Source organism: Balaenoptera borealis (genome assembly GCF_965194805.1).
Source record: "Balaenoptera borealis genome assembly, chromosome: 20".
Taxonomy (NCBI): Eukaryota; Metazoa; Chordata; class Mammalia; order Artiodactyla; family Balaenopteridae; genus Balaenoptera; species Balaenoptera borealis.
The window spans coordinates 2,466,748-2,487,396 of NC_138879.1; the positions used below are offsets into that span (position 1 = coordinate 2,466,748).

At 37.4% G+C, this 20,649-nt stretch overlaps 1 protein-coding gene across 9 annotated transcripts in view; it reads right to left on the reverse strand.

Moving 5' to 3' along the window:
- ABCA5 (ATP binding cassette subfamily A member 5) overlaps positions 1-20,649 on the reverse strand; it is a 62,161-nt gene that overhangs the window by 24,814 nt on the left and 16,698 nt on the right. For all 9 annotated transcript variants that reach the window (XR_014238123.1, XM_082370400.1, XM_082370401.1 and 6 more), the window contains 14 exons: positions 19,930-20,159; positions 17,902-18,043; positions 16,384-16,572; positions 14,806-14,953; positions 12,625-12,793; positions 11,436-11,494; positions 10,117-10,227; positions 8,718-8,893; positions 8,081-8,200; positions 6,887-7,025; positions 5,603-5,693; positions 5,277-5,416; positions 4,197-4,316; positions 1,241-1,442 (listed from right to left, as the gene is read on the reverse strand). Coding sequence is in view for 8 of the 9 variants with exons in the window: in XM_082370400.1 (XP_082226526.1) it covers positions 1,241-1,442; positions 4,197-4,316; positions 5,277-5,416; positions 5,603-5,693; positions 6,887-7,025; positions 8,081-8,200; positions 8,718-8,893; positions 10,117-10,227; positions 11,436-11,494; positions 12,625-12,793; positions 14,806-14,953; positions 16,384-16,572; positions 17,902-18,043; positions 19,930-20,159 (2,036 nt within the window). In the remaining variant the exon portion in view is untranslated. The remainder of the gene's footprint in view (positions 1-1,240; positions 1,443-4,196; positions 4,317-5,276; positions 5,417-5,602; positions 5,694-6,886; positions 7,026-8,080; positions 8,201-8,717; positions 8,894-10,116; positions 10,228-11,435; positions 11,495-12,624; positions 12,794-14,805; positions 14,954-16,383; positions 16,573-17,901; positions 18,044-19,929; positions 20,160-20,649) is intronic.

Consider the following 20,649-nt stretch of genomic DNA (forward strand, 5'->3'; position numbering starts at 1 on the left):
TCTACATGCATGGTCAATACAGATTTGACCATGGAACACTTCTTGTGGTAGGCTGAATGTCTGTCACCCTCCTCCCAAATTTATACGCAGGAGCCCTAACCCCCAAAGCAATGGCATCTGAAGATGAGTCCTCCGGGAGGTCATCAGGGTCAGATGGGGTCACGAGGGCATGGCCTCATGATGGGATTGGTGCCCTTAGAAGAAGAGGCACCAGAGAGCTTGCTCTCTGGCTCTTTCCCTGTGTGCTCACACAGCGAGGGGGGTGCCCAGCTGCAAGCCAGGAAAAGTCCTCAACAGAACCCGACCACGTGGACCCTGACCTCACTCCCAGTCTCGGGAACTGTGGGAAAATAAACTTCTGCCGTTCAAGCCACCCAGTCTTTGTCACTTTGTTATGGCAGCCGGAGCCGAGATTCTTTTACTGTTTATCAGGGAGTATTTTATGAGAGTAGTATTCAATTAAATAAACGGACACATGCTGATTTAAACAAAGGTTTTTCTCTCACTAATGCTGACACAGGAATAAATCAGATTATGTGATTGACATTTCTTTGATATTGAATAAGTCCGGGCAAAAAGCAAATGAATTCAGCATATTTCAAACATATAACAAAACTCTTATTCTTGATTATTAAGTTTTATTTCTACCGCCATTTTGGATCTAACAAGACAGCGTGGTGTATAAAAGTACTTAACGTTACTTCTAAGTAATTCAACGTCTAGCAGCCCGTGGGAACCTAAGTGAGAGAGACACGGCTAAGTGGAAAAGACGTCATTTTGATCCCAGTTCTACCAGTTATAAGCCCTTTTTAATATTTCCGTTTCTTCACCTGATAAATAAGGATAAAACTTATTCTTCCTGCTGTTTACCAAAAAAATGGTCATAAATATTAGTAATAGAGGCAAAACAATTGTGAAAAATGTAAATGCAAAATAAAATTTAAATACAATGACAGTAATTCAAAAATTACACAATTAGAGAAAATTATTTGTCACTCCCTCATTTTATAGATGAGACAAAAAAAAAATGCTGGTTTTAAAAAAGAGTTAAGGCTCTCATGATAGTCAATGAAATTACTAGAGGTATAATTTTTTTTCTCTGACATTGTGAAATTACCGTTTTAATCTTTCAAAACTACATAGATTATTTACATATGTCTACATTTTAAAGACTAAGATGGTAAATCCAGTTTGTATCCTTAAAAAAACAACTCATAGACGGAAGAGCGATTATACTTACACTGATCTCACTGATTTGCTTTCACGTTTCAAGGTAAGGAAGTGAAACTTCGCGATTTTAAACACCTGCTGTTTCCAAACACTCATGGTGTTCACCAGAGAAGGCTTGGTTTCAGAAAGAATAAGCAAGCTCTGCTCCATTTCATCAAAGGGTTTTGAATGCAATTCTTCCTCTGGTGGCTGCTGAGTAAATACACTATAATCTATTTGCCAAAACAAAACGATAGAAACTTATGTTATATTCCTTAAGAAGATGAAAACCTTTCTGAAGCATGTAAATTTCAAAGTAGCACACACCTGGCAGTGATACAGGACAAAGGGGACAGTCATATACTTTGGCAATATTATTAAAACTGAACATGTGCACAGCTTATGACCCAGGACATTCTCTCTCAGGTATAAATCCAACAGAATTATGTACAGAGGCTCACTGAAACACATGTACAAGAATATCCTTAGCTAGTACCCTATCCAATAGCCACATGCTGGAAAGAACCCAAATGTCTATCAACAGGTGAAGAATAAATAAGTCATGAAATATTCCTGTAATAGAATAGTGTAAAACAATGAACGTGAACAAACTATTGTATAACCATAGTAGCTTGATCTTACAAACATTACATTAAGTAAAAGAAACCAGAATAAATATAAGCAAAAGAGACATGCTATATGATTGATTCCATTAGACCAAAACCTGACAAAACTACTGGATGGGGATAGAAATCAAGATATGTTATTTTCACAACAGTGATTCAACTTAAAAGAGATGAAAAATAATAAAAAGAGATGAAAACTGGTTTCGGTATGAAGAAGGACTTAGGCTAAGTTTAAGAAATGAGTAAACATTAAAAATTTTAAGAGTGGAGCAGAATAATGTATAAAATAATATTTAAGGTCAACCTGGCTGTCTTGGCATCTTACCAGCTCAACAGTCTGAACGGATGACTCAGTAGATGGCCAAGTCCAGTCCCTGTCTTCCCCTGACACAGCGACTAATCAAACTAAAAGCAGGTCCTGAAATACTGCATATCACAATCATAGTATTCAGAGAGCTCCAACTGGCCTTCTACAGAATCTGATATATACTAATCTTTAAAAAATAAAACAATTAAAATCGACCAAACTGAAAGCAAGCTGACGTTAGAGGTAAATTTATTTTGCATAATGGGCTTAAAGGTACTGTAGAGAAAGTGAATAATACCTGAACAGAGCTCGCCCTTCTCACTTTTATTCCCACTTCCCAGACGTTTCCAGAAACTACTTCGTATGCCTGAAAGTACTGAGCACCACGCACACAAGCATCTTCTCCGCCCACTTCTCTCCACCATCCTCAGTATTACAGACATACTCACTGTTAATGCATTCTACATCCTGACCTCTAGCTCCCTTTACTTCTTCCATTCCCATACCTTTGTCTCTACTCAGTTTCATCAAACTGACGGATGCACAAATTTAAGATCTTGCTATCGCTCCAGGTGATCCAACATTTTCACGTAAACTTTTCTTCTCTAGCTGCAATCCGCCCCCTACATCCTCACCGTAAACTCGCCTTTCTTCCTCCACGTTTGAGAGAAACGTCCCTTTTCCTTCACTCTCAGGACCCAGCACCACACCAGTCTCGCTACCCTTCAACCTATTCTCAGCTTAAACCGCACGGATCTCGACCGCACCACTGAAATCACTCGTGTCAAGGTCATGACCGGCTCCCACCCTTCCACATTCCCCGTCTTCTAAGCTACCAAACCCCCCTTTTCTGCCGCCATCTTCCTCTTCACAGCAGTCAGCAGAGAACTGCCCTCAAACACCACGCTGCCCCAGCTCCCGCATCTCCTTTCGTGAAGACAGAAGGAGCGCTACTGGTGCCTTCCCGGTCAGCCCTCCCTGGCCCTTCACTGCTCACCCTCGGGGCTTCCCTCCACTGCGTCTGCGCTCGCCACCGAAGCACCTCATCCAGTCCCACGGGGCCATCGGAACACAGGCGGATCCAGCGTTTGTATCTTGAGCCCAACGCCCTCCTTTAGCTCCAAGTGTGTGAATCAAACAGCCCAGAGGCAACATCTCCACTGGGATGTCTACTAAACCTCTCAACAGCGTAACCAAAATTCACACCTGGAGCCCTTCTTTCCACAAACCTGCTGCTCCCCCTTTCTCAGGAAAGGGCAATTCCATTTCCAGTTCTCAGGCCAAAAGCTTAAGACGCTATTCTTGACCCCTCCCTTTCCTCAACCCCTAACGCTAGCCCATCAGCAAGTCACCACCAGCGCCTCTAGGAGAACCCCGAGCTCTTCATGTTTCCCTATTTGCACAGCCATCCTAGTTCAAACTAAGATGAACTGCAATAGCTTCCTAACTGCTCTTCCTGCTTCCAAACGTCCCTTAAATCCACTCGTCATTCAACAACCGGAATGCAGTTTTTAAAAATGCAAATCAGATCACGTTACCCCTTTGCTTTCAAACTCTCTGGTAGCTTCATATCACACTAAGAAAACAAACAAAATGTTTTTCCAGACTAAACACATTCAAAGACTAAGTATGATGTGGCCCCTGGCCTCCAGCTCTGAGCTCACTACGTGCTACCCTCTCCTTGGCTCTCCACGGTGGCCTTTCTTTGTCATCAGAAACATCCAACCCATCCCTCAGCCAACACCTCTGCAGTAGCGAGTCCCTTTATCTGGAAGGCTCTGCAATGAAATCTCACTTTTCTTGCTATTCAGGCCTCACTTTAAATATCATCCCAACCCAGTCCCCCCCTGAGATGCCATCTAAGCTATCTGCCTCCTGAGACTGCCCCACTAATTCCTTCATAACTCCTATCACTCTCTGTAAATATCTATTTACCTGTTTATTTCTACCCTTTCTTTCCCAAAATATAAATTCCACATGCTTCTACAATTATTTGTCTTGATCACTATCTGTCTGGCTCATTGCCTAAAATGTGCCGTTAGTTTTGTTTTTACCTGCTTGGTCAATTTCCGCTTCAACTTCTAGCTTTAAGAATACATCTTCCAAAGTCGTCATGGAAACACCATAAGAAATAACACCCAAACCTGAATGAGTGTCTAGAGCAGCAAATAAACCTAAAGGAGAAAAATGAAAGAGCGTTGTGTCATTAAGCACACTATCATGAATTATTCTAAAATGTCCTTTTAAAATAGTATATGACTGAATTTACTGTGCTGGCACAGTGTTCTCAAACTGTTTGGTCTCAGGACCCCTTCAACATTCTTAGAAATTGCTAAGGACCCCAAGGAATGTTTGTTTAGGGAGATATATATCTATTAGACATGCATCATAATATAAATTAAAACTAAGAAATATTTTATAGACAGAATGATGGGCAGAGTACATTACGTTGACACATGTACTTCAATTCAGTTAATTAATGATTCCTTATTCTCAAAAGGAAACTGCAGAAAACCGCATAGAAAATTTCTATCTAATTATACGAATGCTATGGGAATTCTGCATAACATATCTTCAACAGTAAGAAATATCCTTTTGTTTATTAAGTCATCCGTCAACAGATAAAGGACACTGAGTTTGAGTTCCTCATCAAAAAGCAGAAAACTAAAGTCACAAATAAAATAATTCAAGGGTTTACCGTATAAAAATGTAATTCATTATGAAATCATGAAACTGGAAAAGAGCTTAGGACTTATACAAACAACTGTGTGTGTGTGTATACACATTTGTGTGTGTACATATGTATATATGTTGTGTATATGTATATTTATATTCTTACTCCCAGAACAAAGAAAGGGAACCATTTCTTTCTTTCTTGACAATAAAACAAACAATTATTTACGTAAGTTAACACACTAGTTGGAGTTTCTTGCATGCCGTTTATAAAAAAAAGAAATGTTAGCTTACAGCATTTCTGATTTTCAAAAGCAAAATAAAGCAGAAGCGGAATATTAACTCTGGCGACCTGCAAGCGCGTAAATATTATATAGAAAAATAAACCAAGTAAATTAAGAAAACTCATCCCCAATGCAAGAACCTGGTTCAGCAGTCAAGAAACGGAAAGTAAGGAATACCTGAAAATTTGTCCATGTCCTTGAAAGGCAAGCTATACACAAGCTGCTGGTCATTCTGTTGTAATAAAGTAGCTGCAGGTATATGTTGTTTAACCAGAGAAGAAAGAGATTCCGTGGCACAGCATCTGTCAATGTACATGCTAGAGAAAACCAAAAACCATAATTTTTTATGATTACTCAGTCAACAGCCAAAAGTAAATTCTAATGCTTTAAGTTAAAGTTAGTGCCATAAAAAAATGGCCAAAGCACATCATGGCAAACCTTAAACATAGTAACAATAGGTCAAGAATATAATAAGGAACAAGTCAATAAAGAATGAATGATACCTCAGGCGGTAGCCAATCCCCCATTTACTTTTGAGAAAAATTGAAGAACCAACACATTTTAACATTCCTTGTGATATGACAGCTTTCCTATCTGCAAAAAGAGATACGCATTTCAATTTCAGAGTTAGTAACAGCATTAATAATTGGCATTTATATTTTCTGGATTATCCTATGAGACACCAGTGTATGAGCTCATTAAATTATCACAACGGCCTTATGAGGAAGGTATAGATTATCATCACCTGCTTTTTCGATGAGAACAGGAAGGCAATAAGAACGTGTACAGTTTGCCCACGTTTCACGTGGCTATTAAGTGACAAAGCCAGGGGTTCCACCCAGGCAGTGTAAGTCTACAGTCTACTTTCCTAATATGCTCCAAATGTCTCAGACTCTTCCTATAAGGTTACTAACAGAAGCGCTTTCACAACTTCCTTAATAGCCAAATGTAAAAACGACAAAAAAGCAACAGAAACAAAACGTTAGGTTTTTTTTAAACAAAGATACTACTGCGAAAATGAATGACATGCCCAATTTATTAGATTGTATTATGAACAGAAAGAGGTTGCTCGGGAACCTCAGAGCCTTGGACCTTGTCACAGCTACTCAAGTCATGTGCTGGTTTCAACCTGGATTCTTCTGTGTGTGAATGTGTTTAGCACTGGCCTGAGGCCGTTAAGCTTAGGCAGGCCTCGTACGAGGCTGGCTCCTGACCCGTGTCTGGAGACCCGGCTTTGAGCAGGTAAGGCTGGCCCCCGGCACCTGCGCTGCACTGGCAACGCAGGTCATGGCTGACACCTGCTTCCTGCTGGGCGGCCGGCAGGTGGCCCGTGTGAGGCAGAGGGTACCACACGGCCAGCCCCAAGAACAAAAATGAACAACCCTGGGCGAGAGGACAACTCGCTGCTGGATAGACGGAGCGCACCCTGGCTGACTCCGTGCGGATGGGACTCTTGGAAGCTTGCCTGTTTCTCCCGGACTTCGTCCCATGTGCCTTTGCCCTTTGCTGACTCTGCCCTGAACCCCTTCCGTTTCACTGTCATAACTCACACCCGGGGTGTGGCTGTGCCGAGTCCTGTGAGCTTTCGAGGCGGATCATTGGACCTGGGGTGGTCAGGGGGACCGCCCAACACAACACAAAAACATGTAAGCTTAAAAAACTGTAATACCTTTTTCTGTGAGGAACGCACAGCTTCCTTATTTATTCCTCAGAATTTAGCATTTCTATGTCTAATCTCCCACTTGGCCCCATGACCTTAACCTTTAAAAATAAAGTAAAAATCTCACCAGCAAGAATGTCAGCTTCATCCATGAAATGAGTACTAAACACTGTCACCCGATTAGCTTTTCTGTATTTAAGAAGATTCCAAACAATATGACGAGAACAAGGGTCCATTCCAGCTGTCGGTTCGTCCAGCAACAGTACCTGTGTGCAAAGGGGTGGGCAAGGCAGGGAATCCTCAGGAAAACTAAAATATATAAAATTCATGCAGACCCTGCAAACCTTCCCCACTTAAAGTTACCCTATCCAATCAGAAATGTATTAGGTCTGAGTTTCCCACTCATACGTGAGTTAGCATAAATTTAAAAAACTATCGGTTTGGCATATGAATACCTTCTTTGGTTTAATTTTAAAATACTAATGTCTGTAATGTATAAGACATAAGTATAATAACAATCAGATAGACTAACTAAAAAACAAAACACTGAGTATTTTGCTTTTACCTGAACAATTAAATTTTGTAGATGTAACAACTGCTTGTTAGAGAATTATGTTCTGTATTAGCTCAGGCAAAGAAATTTGTTTTAAGACTATTTGTAATTTTGAAAGTATGGTGGTGGGGATTGGGAGGAAGATAAATTAACACAAAGCCTGAACCACAGTCCTCCCCAAGCTACAGCAGCAGGGCGTGTGGCAGGATGGTGGGGACCCAGGGGGCTCCTGGCTGCAGGTGTGCACCTGGCAGCTTTCTAACACTGTGCAAAGCAGTGACCAGCTGGTTCTCTGTTTCTGCCGGACAGAGAAGAGCACAAAACAGACAAAAAAATCAAATCAGCAGAACAGTGAAAAACGGAACTATTCGTTTGATTTTGTTCTTATTTTGAAATTTTTATTATAACCATTACAAATGTATAGAAAACTGAAGAGAATAATAAATATAACAATACTTTTATAGCCACCACTGAACTTTAACAAATGTTATTTTACTTCAGATCTTCTTTCAAAGAAATAAAACACTGCAGATATAAAGAAAGTCAGTCCTATCCATTCCCCTTCTGAGAGATGACCACTAAATTAAAGATGCTGTATATCTTTCTGACTTCAGTTTTAAAACCTTATTACTATAATTACAACCATAATAACGTACAGTATTTTATGTATGTTTAAAATTTATACGTGTGTATGTATATCTTTCTACAACCACTTTTTATTCAACATAATTTAAAATTATCTCATCAATGACACTAATATCTGCTTACCTTTGGATTCCCAAGAACAGCGATTCCTACAGACAGTTTTCTTTTCTGACCACCACTTAACTTTTTAGCCTGATTATCTTTGATAGCCTGCATGTCTAAATCCAGTAAAACCTTCTGCACCTATGAAAGTAAAGTGTCAATAAACGTTTCTTAAATCACATCATTTACATAATTATCAATATTAGTTTTTAAGTGTTCCAATTTTAATATCAACTTTTAAAATGTTCTTTTAGTCCAGAACTTAATTTTGACATATATCCATGTATAATTTTGAAATAACAGCTAAAAGGATTCCTGATGGGAAGGTCTACTGTACTTTTGTGACCCCTAGGTGGTGGGAGGGGATCAGTGCAAAGGCTCCGTGTGTGTCTGTGTGGCAGGGGAAGGGGGTGGAGGAGAAAAGAAAAGAAAGAAACATCTGTATTGAGAGACCAGAATCCTCCAGATGAAACAAGGACTATTTTCTATGTGCTAAAACTTTTGCTCCAAGTTCTAATTCTTTATAATGACTTTCTGTTTACTGGCTCAGAACAGGTTTTATATTTAGATTTTCAAGCATATTTTTATTACAGAAGTTATTGCACAAGGTTACTAATTTACAGCAAATAAAAGTAAAGATTTCTATTTAATAACATACTTCTTGTATTACGTTATTGGCTGGTATTCCTTTGATTGAAGCCAAAATGGATAAATTTTCTTCTACTGTCAAAACATCAAAGTGTATATCTAACTGTGGACAAATGCCAATCATTTTTCTTGCTTCAAACATTTCATCTATTTCTGAGACTCTGTGTCCATATACAGATGCAAACCCTAAAAGCAAAATATATGTATTTACATTAAATATATTAAGTATCAAAAAGTATATATGTTTTAGTATATACTAATAATTTAGTTATTTGTATGTAATAGACATAAAATAAGAGTCAATATAGATTTGGAGGACACAACGCACCCTCATTTCCATACTGGTGGAAATCACCATCATACTGGTGATTTGTTGCCACGTATATTCCAATCTCATTTCCCTTCATTTTCAGGGCATATTACAGAGTCGAAAGAGCAAAGAACCATAAGTTTAATACTAAACAAAATTATCTATTGGTGCATTAACTAATATTCCAGGAACAATTTTCCCTCATTTCCAGGCATTATGCAACAGTACAGAGAACAAAGAACTTAAAATTTACCCCTAACCAGCTGTGTGGCCTTGAGAAAATCACTTAATCTAAATTCAAGCTTTTCTCTACTATAAACTGAATACTAATATATCCCCCTCTACTTAAGAACTATTAAACCAATGTGCTAATGTATGGAGAATCGTAACAAAAATAATAAATCCTTATATGAATGAAAGTTATTATAATTACCATCAAAGAGTGACACAGAGATAAGCAACAAAATCAAACTAATTTTAGAAGTTAAACTACATCTAAAAAGATGCAGAATCAATACATGGAAGTTTGGCCCTTCCTTAAATTAAAGTATTAATTGTTCTGCCACTCTATTTGGTTACTGTGGAAAACTGGAGCTGCTGTACTGAATTCTCACCTACAGGGCAGTCACATGTAACAATTATACGTTTGAGGTACTGCTCTTACAAATCTATTTTAGGAGATTGTACTGACACTCGTCATTCTTTCCTTTTGAACTACTGTTGGATACTTAGAAGTCTTTATTTTCTCAACCAAAATGTCTATGGGCCTCATTTAATTTCCAATTAATTACTGATTTATCCTTCCTTGAAAATGAACAGTAAACAAAAACACAAGTAAAATATCTGATAAAATAGGTACAAAATTAGATCCTCTCTATTAAATATGACTGAATCACTTTTATTTTCTATTGAAGAAAAAACAAATGTGTGTAATCAAAAAAAAAAAGAAAAATATCTTTACAGACACAGAAGTTGATCCCAATCAGTGACAAAAATCAATCGGTACATATCACAAGGACAAATAATTACCATGGTACCTTAGTTAATAACCCTAATAAAACAAAGTGAGGGATTTTTCTCTTTAAGTCAAAAAACTCACCATCCGAAGGTGGGCACAGTCCGCAAAGAATATTCATCAACGTACTCTTTCCTGTTCCACTGTGGCCAAGTAACGAAGTAATCTGACCCTCATATATGTCAAAGGATAAACCTAGTTCAGGGAAAAAGGAGAAGTCTCAAATGTGATTTTTATTTCTGTTGAGCCATGTAAGATAATACACAATACTTGAGCAACCTTGAAAGAAGTCAACAAATTTAAAGACAGATTTAAAGTTACCAGCATATTTAATAACATAATATTTAATATTATAACACAATAATAATTCTTTGTTATAGTCAATGGTATGAACAATAAGAAAAATGATACAAAATAAGCTTTTTCTTTTTTTAATACACTAACAGATTTAGAGGGGGCACAAAACATGGCGGGGGGGATTTCTGTGTACCCCCTCTGGGGAACTTCCAAGGGAATTAAAACAAAAGGACAAACAAAAATTTGTTCCCAAGGGTATTTAGAGGCATGTTAAATCTACTGGCAAAAAACTAGAAATTAACCAATAGCTTGGAAAAGGCTAAATGCTTTAAAAGTTCAATTTAAACAGGAGTAAAGTAGAATGAATATCACCGGATGGATGTGTCAGTGTTTGAAAGGAGACAGCAGACAGGGGGCTGAAAACCCAGCTTCAAAGAACTCTAACCCCTGATCTGATGAAGGTGATCTCCGGCTGACAGCATCCCAAGACCTGCAGGCCAGACGCAGCTTCAACTCCTGCCTGAGCGTCCAGCCTGCCAGCCCACCCTACAGATTTCAGACTTGTCAAGCCCCACAGTCGTGTGAACCAATTCCTCAAAAATAATCTCCCCACTTCCCGCCCGCCCCTCCCCTCAGTGTTCTCACTCTCTGTGTATACGTGTGTATATATATTCTAACGATTCTGAAGAAACCTGACGGACACACTGCTAAACATGCCACAACTGTCAGGACAGCTCCCCACGATGAAGAACTATCAGGCCCAAAACGTCAATAGTGCCAAGGCTGAGAAACCCTGTGTTAGGGCAAAAGAAAAAAAAAAAAAAAAAAAGGAACTAACATGTATACACATGCTAATAATAAAATGAAAAAGGACACAGATTTGTTCAAAGAGTTGACTATTTTTCATCTTGATAGATATTACTTTTTTCTTTTACTACTTTGATGTTAAGTTTTATTATGACCATTAATCACATAAATAAATGGAAGTATCCCTAAAGGAAAGAGAGAAAATTGTGGTAAAGAATTTAAATTTCCCACAAACTACGTACGTTGTTTTTCCATTTGTACTTTAAAACTATGGACTGAACACTAGGAAAGCTACTTACTTCTCAAAGCCTCCACATTTTCACCTTTCTTTCTGTATGTCTTCTGAATAGCACTGATTCTGAAAAACACCATTTTCTACTTTATAAGTATTTAAAGCAATCTATAAGTACGTGTTTCCATGTATAATATTTTTAATCAAAGCTGTCATATTTAATGGGAATAATCATAAGTATCTTCCTACTAAAACAATAAACCAAGGAAATCTGACAATAATAATAAAAGTATTTTAAAGAAACTACAAGAGAAAAGTATAGTATTCCTCTCCATTTTAAGTGTTATTCATTCATTTTTCATAAGCCAACTTCTAAAAAGAAACGGAAACATTTGACTCAAGCAATTTATATATTTCTTCTTTCACATTTGATTCTTTTCTGTTTGTAATTAATCAATACTTGTTTATCAGTTAAGGGAGATTAAAAACCAAGTGCTATTTCACATCAGCACTTGTCTATAAATGTGAAGTGATTCTCTCCTTCCACTTTAAATGTTTTACATAATTTTTGAAGGAATGAATGGTCTTGTTCACCAGTTTAAATTTTACTCTTAAGAAGGCAGACCGCCAGCCCACTGACTGCATCTTAAATATCTAACTCTCCCTTGCTTTTATACATTTTTCTTAAATTTAAAAAACACAAATTATACTCCACTTTTTCTTTCACTTTTATTTCTTTTCTCGGTCTCATTATTTTTTTAATTTGGTTTTGACTGAACTAGCAAGGAACAGTAATGAATTTCTTTCATTCTCAGAAATTAAGTTGATGTGACAAGTTAATTATGTCATAATTTCTAAGGGTCTATGAAATTAACAGAGCACAGTTTAGTGTGGTGTATATCTCAGACAATGTAGCCTGAATAAAAATAGAAAGTTATATTTATTTTGTTTTAATCTACATAATGAGGAAACTTTAAAATAGCTTAACTTTATAAATACTAGGTTTTATTACTTTCAAAAATTTCTATTCAAACATAAAATTTCAAACCTAGCAGCAATCTTATTCTAAATGGCTGCAAAGAAAATAAAAACTTAAAAGAGAATTAGCCCTTAATACTGTTTTTTAAAAAATCATGAAATGTGCACCAAATCTCCAAAGATACCATACTTACATGCATTATTTAAAAGATAGGATTTAAATGTGGCATGTCCCATGAGCAGTTCTTAGACCTAAACTGCCAAAGATTAAATCATACCTTATGGCTTCTTTTCCTATAAATTCTGAAGAAACAGGTTCAACAATTTCACTAAAACTAATATTCCCACTAACACTGCCCTCTGATAACTCCTTATAATTTCTTTTGCTCTTTGACCAATATGATGGCTTCAAAAAATAAAACGATGATCTCCGTAAACCAAATTCTCCTGAAAAAAAAAAAAAAACTGAGTTATCCTAACAAATTATTTCTGAAAACTAGTTATTAAATCATAAAGGCAGTCTGTGAAACCTAAGACAATCTAGATCTAAAGTTTAGACATAAAATACTAAATCAATAGTGTGTGAAAAATAAGTTTTACTGACAAATAACTCTTGTCCATAAATAGTTTCAGAGTTCCTGAGAGTCTAGGGAACGTAAATGTAAGCAGGGTACATTTTCTGCCCTACAGAAACTTACATCATTATGCGTACGTGTACATACTAAACGGCTAAAACAACGTACAGCATGAGGCGTGCCACGCACAGTGCTAATGAGAGTTCAGAAGAGGAAAAGTTTACATCTGGATAGTCTGAAGGCTTGAATGAGTATCATCTTAGTCTTTGAAAACAGTCAGTATTCAGAAAAGTTGATATTGTTCATAAAGAAGACTTTTAGAACTAGGAGAATAACACAGCCACCAGGACCGACATAGGAGACTTAGATCTGACTGCCCACACGGCATGTATGTATTTTCTCCCTTTCTCCCCAGGGAACCGACACTCCCCATCCTTTCTAACATCCACTCCTCCTCCAGATGACTGCATGTTTCAAAGGGATCTGATCCCAACTACAGAGAGATCCCAGTGGACCTAATGAGCCCCTGGCAGGCTCTGGTGACCGCTACCACTCCAGCCACAAGCAGGTGCCAACCAGACAGGAGCAAAGGGTTTACTGGGGGAAAGGCTCCCTCCCCCTCCCCCTCCCCCTCCCCCTCCCCTCCCTCCCCTCCCTCCCTCCCCTTCCCCCTCCCCCCCTCCCCCTCCCCCTCTCCCTCTCCCTCTCCTTCTCCCTCTCCGTCTGGACAGGAACAAAGAAGCACAACCCCGTGCAGCCATGAGGAGAGCCAACCTGCCAGATTGAGACAAAGAGGCAAGAGCACGGAGGAAGTGGGCCCTAATGACACAGCTGAGCAAGTCCAACTGACCTGGAGTCCATCCTGTCTTTGGACTTTAAATAAAACTCTTGATTTCCTTCTTGTTTAAGACAATTAAAGAGGTCCTCTGTTATGGGTAGCTAAAAATAATGTAACGGATACACTGCAGATGTGTTTAAATAGATAAATAGGACCGTGTGGATGGACGTAAACTACAGCACAGAGGGGGACAGTGGTTAAGAAGCGACTACATACATGAAAGCAGGTGTGGAGGAAATCAACATATAACACGTCTCTCCTTGGTTCACCAGGCTGTGCCCACCCGGCAAGGTGTCTGAGCAGGTGACTAGCCTGATTAGAGGGAATGGCGAGGTTCTTAGACAGCCGCGAGGGAGGCAGCTAGAGGGAAGCTGCCACACGGTCTAGCCTAGCAGAGCCCACCGTGCCTTCCTGCAACGACAGAAACGTCCCCACCTGTGCCCCGCAGCGTGCTGACTAACAGCCAGGCGCGGCTACCGAGCCCTTGGCATGTGGCCTGCGCTACTGAGAAGGACCTGTTAGTTTATTTAGTTCTAAGTAATTCAAGTTTTAAAAGCCACACGCGTCTTTCCATATAAGACTGCAGGTCTAGCACACAGACAAAATGAATGAGGAACTCAGGGGAAAGAGGAAAGGGGGTGTTGGTTATTTAGTAATATTTTGAATCTGCACAAGTTTGCTATAGGTGCAGCATAAGGGATGCGGGGAATGGGAGGAGTTACCAGATTACTCCATGGTGTCGGACCTTATACGGTAAAATAACAAAACACTTTAGCCAAAAAGATGGACGTGGGGAAGGACTGAGTTAAGAAGTTCAATTAGGGACTCAAGGCTTTCAAAGCAAACTGATCTCTTTTCACCCACAATCTCCTTACATTCACTAGCAGTGAATGCATAAGGTACAAAATATACTTATTTAAAATTAAATTAAAAGCTGTAACAGTGAAAACGACTTAGTTAGAAAAAAAAATTTTAATTAAGTTAACCTTATGTGGGCAAAGAAACCTAAATATCTTTACCGTAAAATCCAATAACTACCTGCATACCTGGAATGACTTGATCAAGATAGACAGCCAGAAGGACATAGAATATGCTGTTAAGGGCCAGCATGATAATAGTAATAATTAGAGGATATGGCCCTTCAGTCAAATTGGAAAATAAAGCACCTTCATTAAAATCTTCTAAATGCATGACCTGAAAAACAGAAACACCAACTTTATTATATAAAAATGATAAAATATTTTATCATTTTATAAAATAGCTAACACTATTTAGAGTTTCTCATAATATCCAGAGTCAGTAAACTGGGCCTTTTAACAGATTAAACAGTCTACCAAATTAGTAACATGAATTTATAAAGAAAACAATGAACTTGACCAAACCATGAGTTTATTACAGCAACCTCTTTCAACCATGTTTTCAATGCTGTGCTTCTAAAACTAGTATACATCTATTCTTGGGGCATGTACAATAATTCTAATGCTATGATTATCAAATGAAATAAAAACTAATGCAAACAAAAGGGTTATGGTCCACAGAGAAGTCAGACAAATTAAGTATTAGAGGATAAACTTATGGTCAGCACCTTTCAACACTGAAAAGGGAGAAGGTACTATAATTAATTAACACAGCTATTAAATTATTCATAGTAGATAAATGTGACAGAGCAGACGGAAAGCAATAGAGATTGAGGCCTCGTTTAGGTCTCAGCCCTGCCATTAAGTAAATAAACTTTAATTATGCTGTTCTGGATTTCAGTCTCCTCATCTGAGAAATGAAGGTGAATTAAATGACATTCAAAGTCCCTCCCAAAACAAAAACCTATGAATCTATAATTCTCCCTTCCTAAGGAGACTCAGTGGACTCTCAAAACATGTAATAACAGCTCTTGGGTCTCAAATAATGAAAATTCGTTTAACTCAATATTCATAAACAAGCAAAGTCTCACAAATCAGAAGTCTATCCAGCCAACATGAATAATCTCTTGTATTAAGTAATTACATTTTTTCTTTACCCATTAACCAATTTTGTGTTCTAATACATAAAGCAGCTTCTTATAAGAATTTTCCCCTTAGAACCTGAGTGCCCCATAAAGACTAATAAAAATCAAATTTATAAATCTAAATACTATTTAGGTAAAGATAATCTCATGAATGCTGGACCTATAAAATCCACAAGGTACTACTTTCACTACTACAGTCAAGAAAAATTTGTTCTGCTTCACACACAATTTTCTCCCAGGCACACATGTGAGATAAATTTACAATAGGGAGCAATAAAACCAGGCCACAGAGCAATCTAGATTACCTGACGCATAAACCAATGACTTCTAACAAACTGAGTTACTGCAGTGAAACAGATTATTGAGATACACTAAAGTGAAAAGTGGAGAACTTATTTATAAACAGGTTATATGAATAAAAAAACTTTAAAAATGGAGAAAATATAAATGAAACTAATATAAAATGTACTCCAATATTCAAATATCATTCCTTTTTCATGTTGAAAATTTTAAATAATTTTTTTTGCAAACTAAGGGCAGTATTCATGGTAGTATAATATGCTGCACGGAAGTGGAGAGAAAAGAAAATATTTAGTGAAAGCAAGATATGTATATTACCTACCTGTGCAATACCAATCAAAAAAGTACACTGACAGAAGGGACTTAAAAGCCACACTAAAGATCTGGGAAAACTTTCCATGAGGACTATCAAAAGGCCAACAAATCCAAAAGCCACAGTGACTAAAAATTCAACTATTCCCACATGTTTTGATTTTTTAAAAAGAGGCGTCAGCATTAAAGCAAAAAATACCTGTAAGATATAAATATTAAGGTTAAAGCATTGTTCATATACACTGGTATGAAAACAAAATTAAATTTTCCTTGTGAAAGAACAAGTTATTTTCATTAGAAAATACATTCATTAAAATACAATTAATTTCTAAAGGCCATGGTGAGATATTTAATTTTCATACAAATAGTGCTCTACATTAAAAATTTAAACCGACAAATATTAAAAACTGCATTTTATCTATGCAATAGGCAAACATGATCACCTCAGCACTGTAGAAACCATAAATCACCGTGTGTTTCTGCAGTTAGATATGGACAAATATGATCAAAACAGTATGTCAACAAGGTTTTACACAGAGCCCATCTTTTCAACTTCACGTGTTGACAAGAAACAGAGCCAGTTAAAAACCAGGCAATTATACAGAGCAGCATATCAGTTATTTGTAAGTTATCATGTTAAAGAGCAGGAATGGGACTTCCCTGGTGGCACAGTGGTTAAGAATCCACCTGCCAATGCAGGGGACATGGGTTCGAGCCCTGGTCCAGGAAGTTCCCACATGCCACAGAACAGCTAAGCCCGTGCGCCACAACTACTGAGCCTGTGCTCCAGAGCCCACACACCACAGCTACTGAAGCCCGCACACCTAGAGCCCGTGCTCTGCAACAAGAGAAGCAACCGCAATGAGAAGCCCGCGCACAGCAAGGAAGAGTAGCCCCCGCTCGCCGCAACTAGAGAAAGTCCGCACACAGCAACGAAGACCCAATGCAGCCAAAAATAAATAAATAAATAAATGTTTAAAGAAAAGAGCAGGGGTGATAGTCAAAATATTTAACAACGGATACAGCATGGGCACATACGCCAATCAGAATGGAAACTGGGACCACTTAAAACAAAAGCTTGTCACGAACATCCAACATTCAACCAAACTACTGAATGGAAATCAACACTGTCAAAGAGCTACACTTACAAACATATATCTTCACACGACATCATCCTGTAACATAAATTAACTTGAAACAGTCAGGATTTCATAAAAACAAAGGAATAAAAAGTCTAGTACCAGACAATCTTAATGGTGTATAATAAGCACAATTAAATGAAGATAGTGAAAGACAGACACAGAGGAACTGTATGTGGAATACATCATATGCAAACAAGTTAAATTTAAACTTGAGAATATTCTGTAACTTTTCTAAAAATATGGAGGCACAATAATACAACTCATCAGTAGCCTAGTAACAATCTTGTCTTTCATGGGAAATCGACTGTAAGTAAACCAAACAGCAAGACTTTATTAATCAAATATTTTGACAGTTCTTTATTCCCATTTCAAATGAAAGTACTTACAGATGATAAGCCATACAGGAAAAAAAGTAGAAATATCACAAAGCAGCTACTTTGAGGGAATAAGGAAGAAGCTGTTGCAATGACTGCCATGAGAAGGGACATGAGAAAAATCAAACTTGTATACAGAAGGACCCAGGAGAGCCTGCAATGGGAACACAGATACATTTATGGCTAAAGACATAGGCTTTAACAATTAAAAAAAAACATTTTAAACAAAACTTCAGCTTTATTTTAGCCATTTTATTCTTAAAATTAAGCCAATCTCTTCATTTCTTTGTATGCTCATCTATTGAAAATTAAAGCTCTCATACGTAATTAAAAATACAGTATTGGTTAGGTTGTCGGTAAAAGTATCATCTGATACAGAGATAAAATGGTGACTATCTTTCCAAGAGTCAAAAAAAAACTGTACAGATTTATAGCAATTCATGATTAATTTAAATCTAAAACCCTCGAAAGTTCAACATGCACAATACTTCTGATTTTCTTAAAATACGAAAGAGTTTAATGACTGACAATTTTCTTTATGGTACATGCGACAAACTGATGGCTTTTGGCACTTTAGACAGTAGAGGTTACCCTGCTAATCGACAACATAATTACTACAGGAACACAATGTGAGATCACGAAGATCAACAATGGATTCACTACAGGACTCAAAATTTCTCCTCAAAATCAGAGCTCCGTGAAATCACCACAGTATTTAGTATTATTTTCATTTTTCAAGTTAGCAGATAATTTAATGAATGCTATCATAAAATCACCAAAATAGGGCTAAAAGATATCTGAACTTCCAAAACTAAAACCATTATTTTACAGAGGCAAAACTGAGGCACTGAGAAACTGATTTGCCTACATTCTCCCAGCTACTGTTTCCTCACAGAATACTTTAATAACCAATGCATCTCAAAAGCCAATCACTAGTAAAAGGACAGGAGAAAAAAAAATGAGCAAAGATGCTATGTCATACAGAATGACCCCATTATGTAAAGTGTTTTAACTGTTGCATTGAGCTAAATGGAATAAAATGGTCTACGATAACAAGTCACATGCAACAGTATTAACTTTCCCCCCCAGAATGAGGTCAAAATAATGTTGTTAATACATGGTGGAAAAAGTAAGAAAAATACACTTAGAATTATTTATAAAAATGCATGCCTCGGGCTTCCCTGGTGGCGCAGTGGTTGAGAACCTGCCTGCCAATGCAGGGGACACGGGTTCGAGCCCTGGTCCAGGAAGATCCCACATGCCGCGGAGCGGCTGGGCCCGTGAGCCACAATTACTGAGCCTGCGCGTCTGGAGCCTGTGCTCCACAACAAGAGAGGCCGCGATAATGAGAGGCCCGCGCACCGCGATGAAGAGTGGCCCCCGCTCGCCGCAACTAGAGAAAGCCCTCGCACAGAAACGAAGACCCAACACAGCCAAAAATAAATAAATAAACAAACTTTAAAAAAAAAAAATGCATGCCTCTATAAAATTATCATTGTATAAAAATACTAATGTGCTCATTTGTGAACTTTTTTCATTTGTTTCTCTAGAAATTATTTGCATATTATCTTAAAAAATTCACAAAAATAACTTTTTCCAGGGGAAAGAAAGCCCGTATACTACATACACAAACTTCTGTCATTTTTATTACATTTTAATAACATGTATATGCTATGATACCTGAGGAGGAGTGAAACAGGCAATTAATTTCTAACTTTCCAACATCTCCTACTTTCTATACACTGAAATATACACTGAAATACATGGAGCATGCCTCATCAGTTCAAACAAAATATGAAATAAAATTTAAGTATATAATATCCACATGAGCTTTCCAAAGCTCACCTCCCTTATGTTAAAACAAGCCAATCAATTGCTGAAGCATTTTGATTGGTCTCAAACTCCAAGACAAAGGCAATAACTGTGAGGAAACAGGATCAGACCTCATAAAGTCAGGTGAATAACAAAATTACAATTCTGAAGATTTGTATACTTATACGATTATTAATTATACTGAATAACAAAGTTTTAATAACACACCAAAAGGCAGTGTCATGCAGTCCCATTATCTTTAAAAACTCTTTTAACTTCTTCTCTTTTTCTGCTACGATATGAATTGCCAAAAAGTATCCGAAAGGTGAAAATGCTATAACTAGGTATATTAAAATTACTCCTCGGGGAAAGGTATCTATTTCCACAACAGCAGTTTCTCCCATAAGGACAGCCTTAGTTGGCTCCAGCTCCTTCCAAAAAGAAACATTGGTCTTCAACTGTAATTAGAAAATGTAAATACATTCAATTAATTTAGTTCTGATAGTAGCCCCTAAAATAATGTGACAGTTATACCCCCAAATTTAATCAATAACCTCGTACAAATACCATCCTCAAAAAGCTACACACCAGAAATAAAGTGATTGACCCCAGCATCATGATACATATAGAAAACTGCTTTTACTCATTCTGGAAGCAAGTCATAAAGTTTGAAGTCTGAAGTTGGGAAGTATATAAATTTTTATTAAATAATTTGTCAAAGAAAATAAAACTGCACAATTATCATCTTTAGCTGACAATTATATGCATCTTAATAAAAACATGCATTTATAAAATTGAAGAATTAAGGAATGATTACTAGTACTATGAAAGAATGACTTTTTAAAATGTTCTTTTACATAGTAAGTCCTTCTATTGTTTTAAAATCTATATATGCAGCACGCATATAGACAGAATAATAAAACTAGTTATGCCATACGATATACTTCT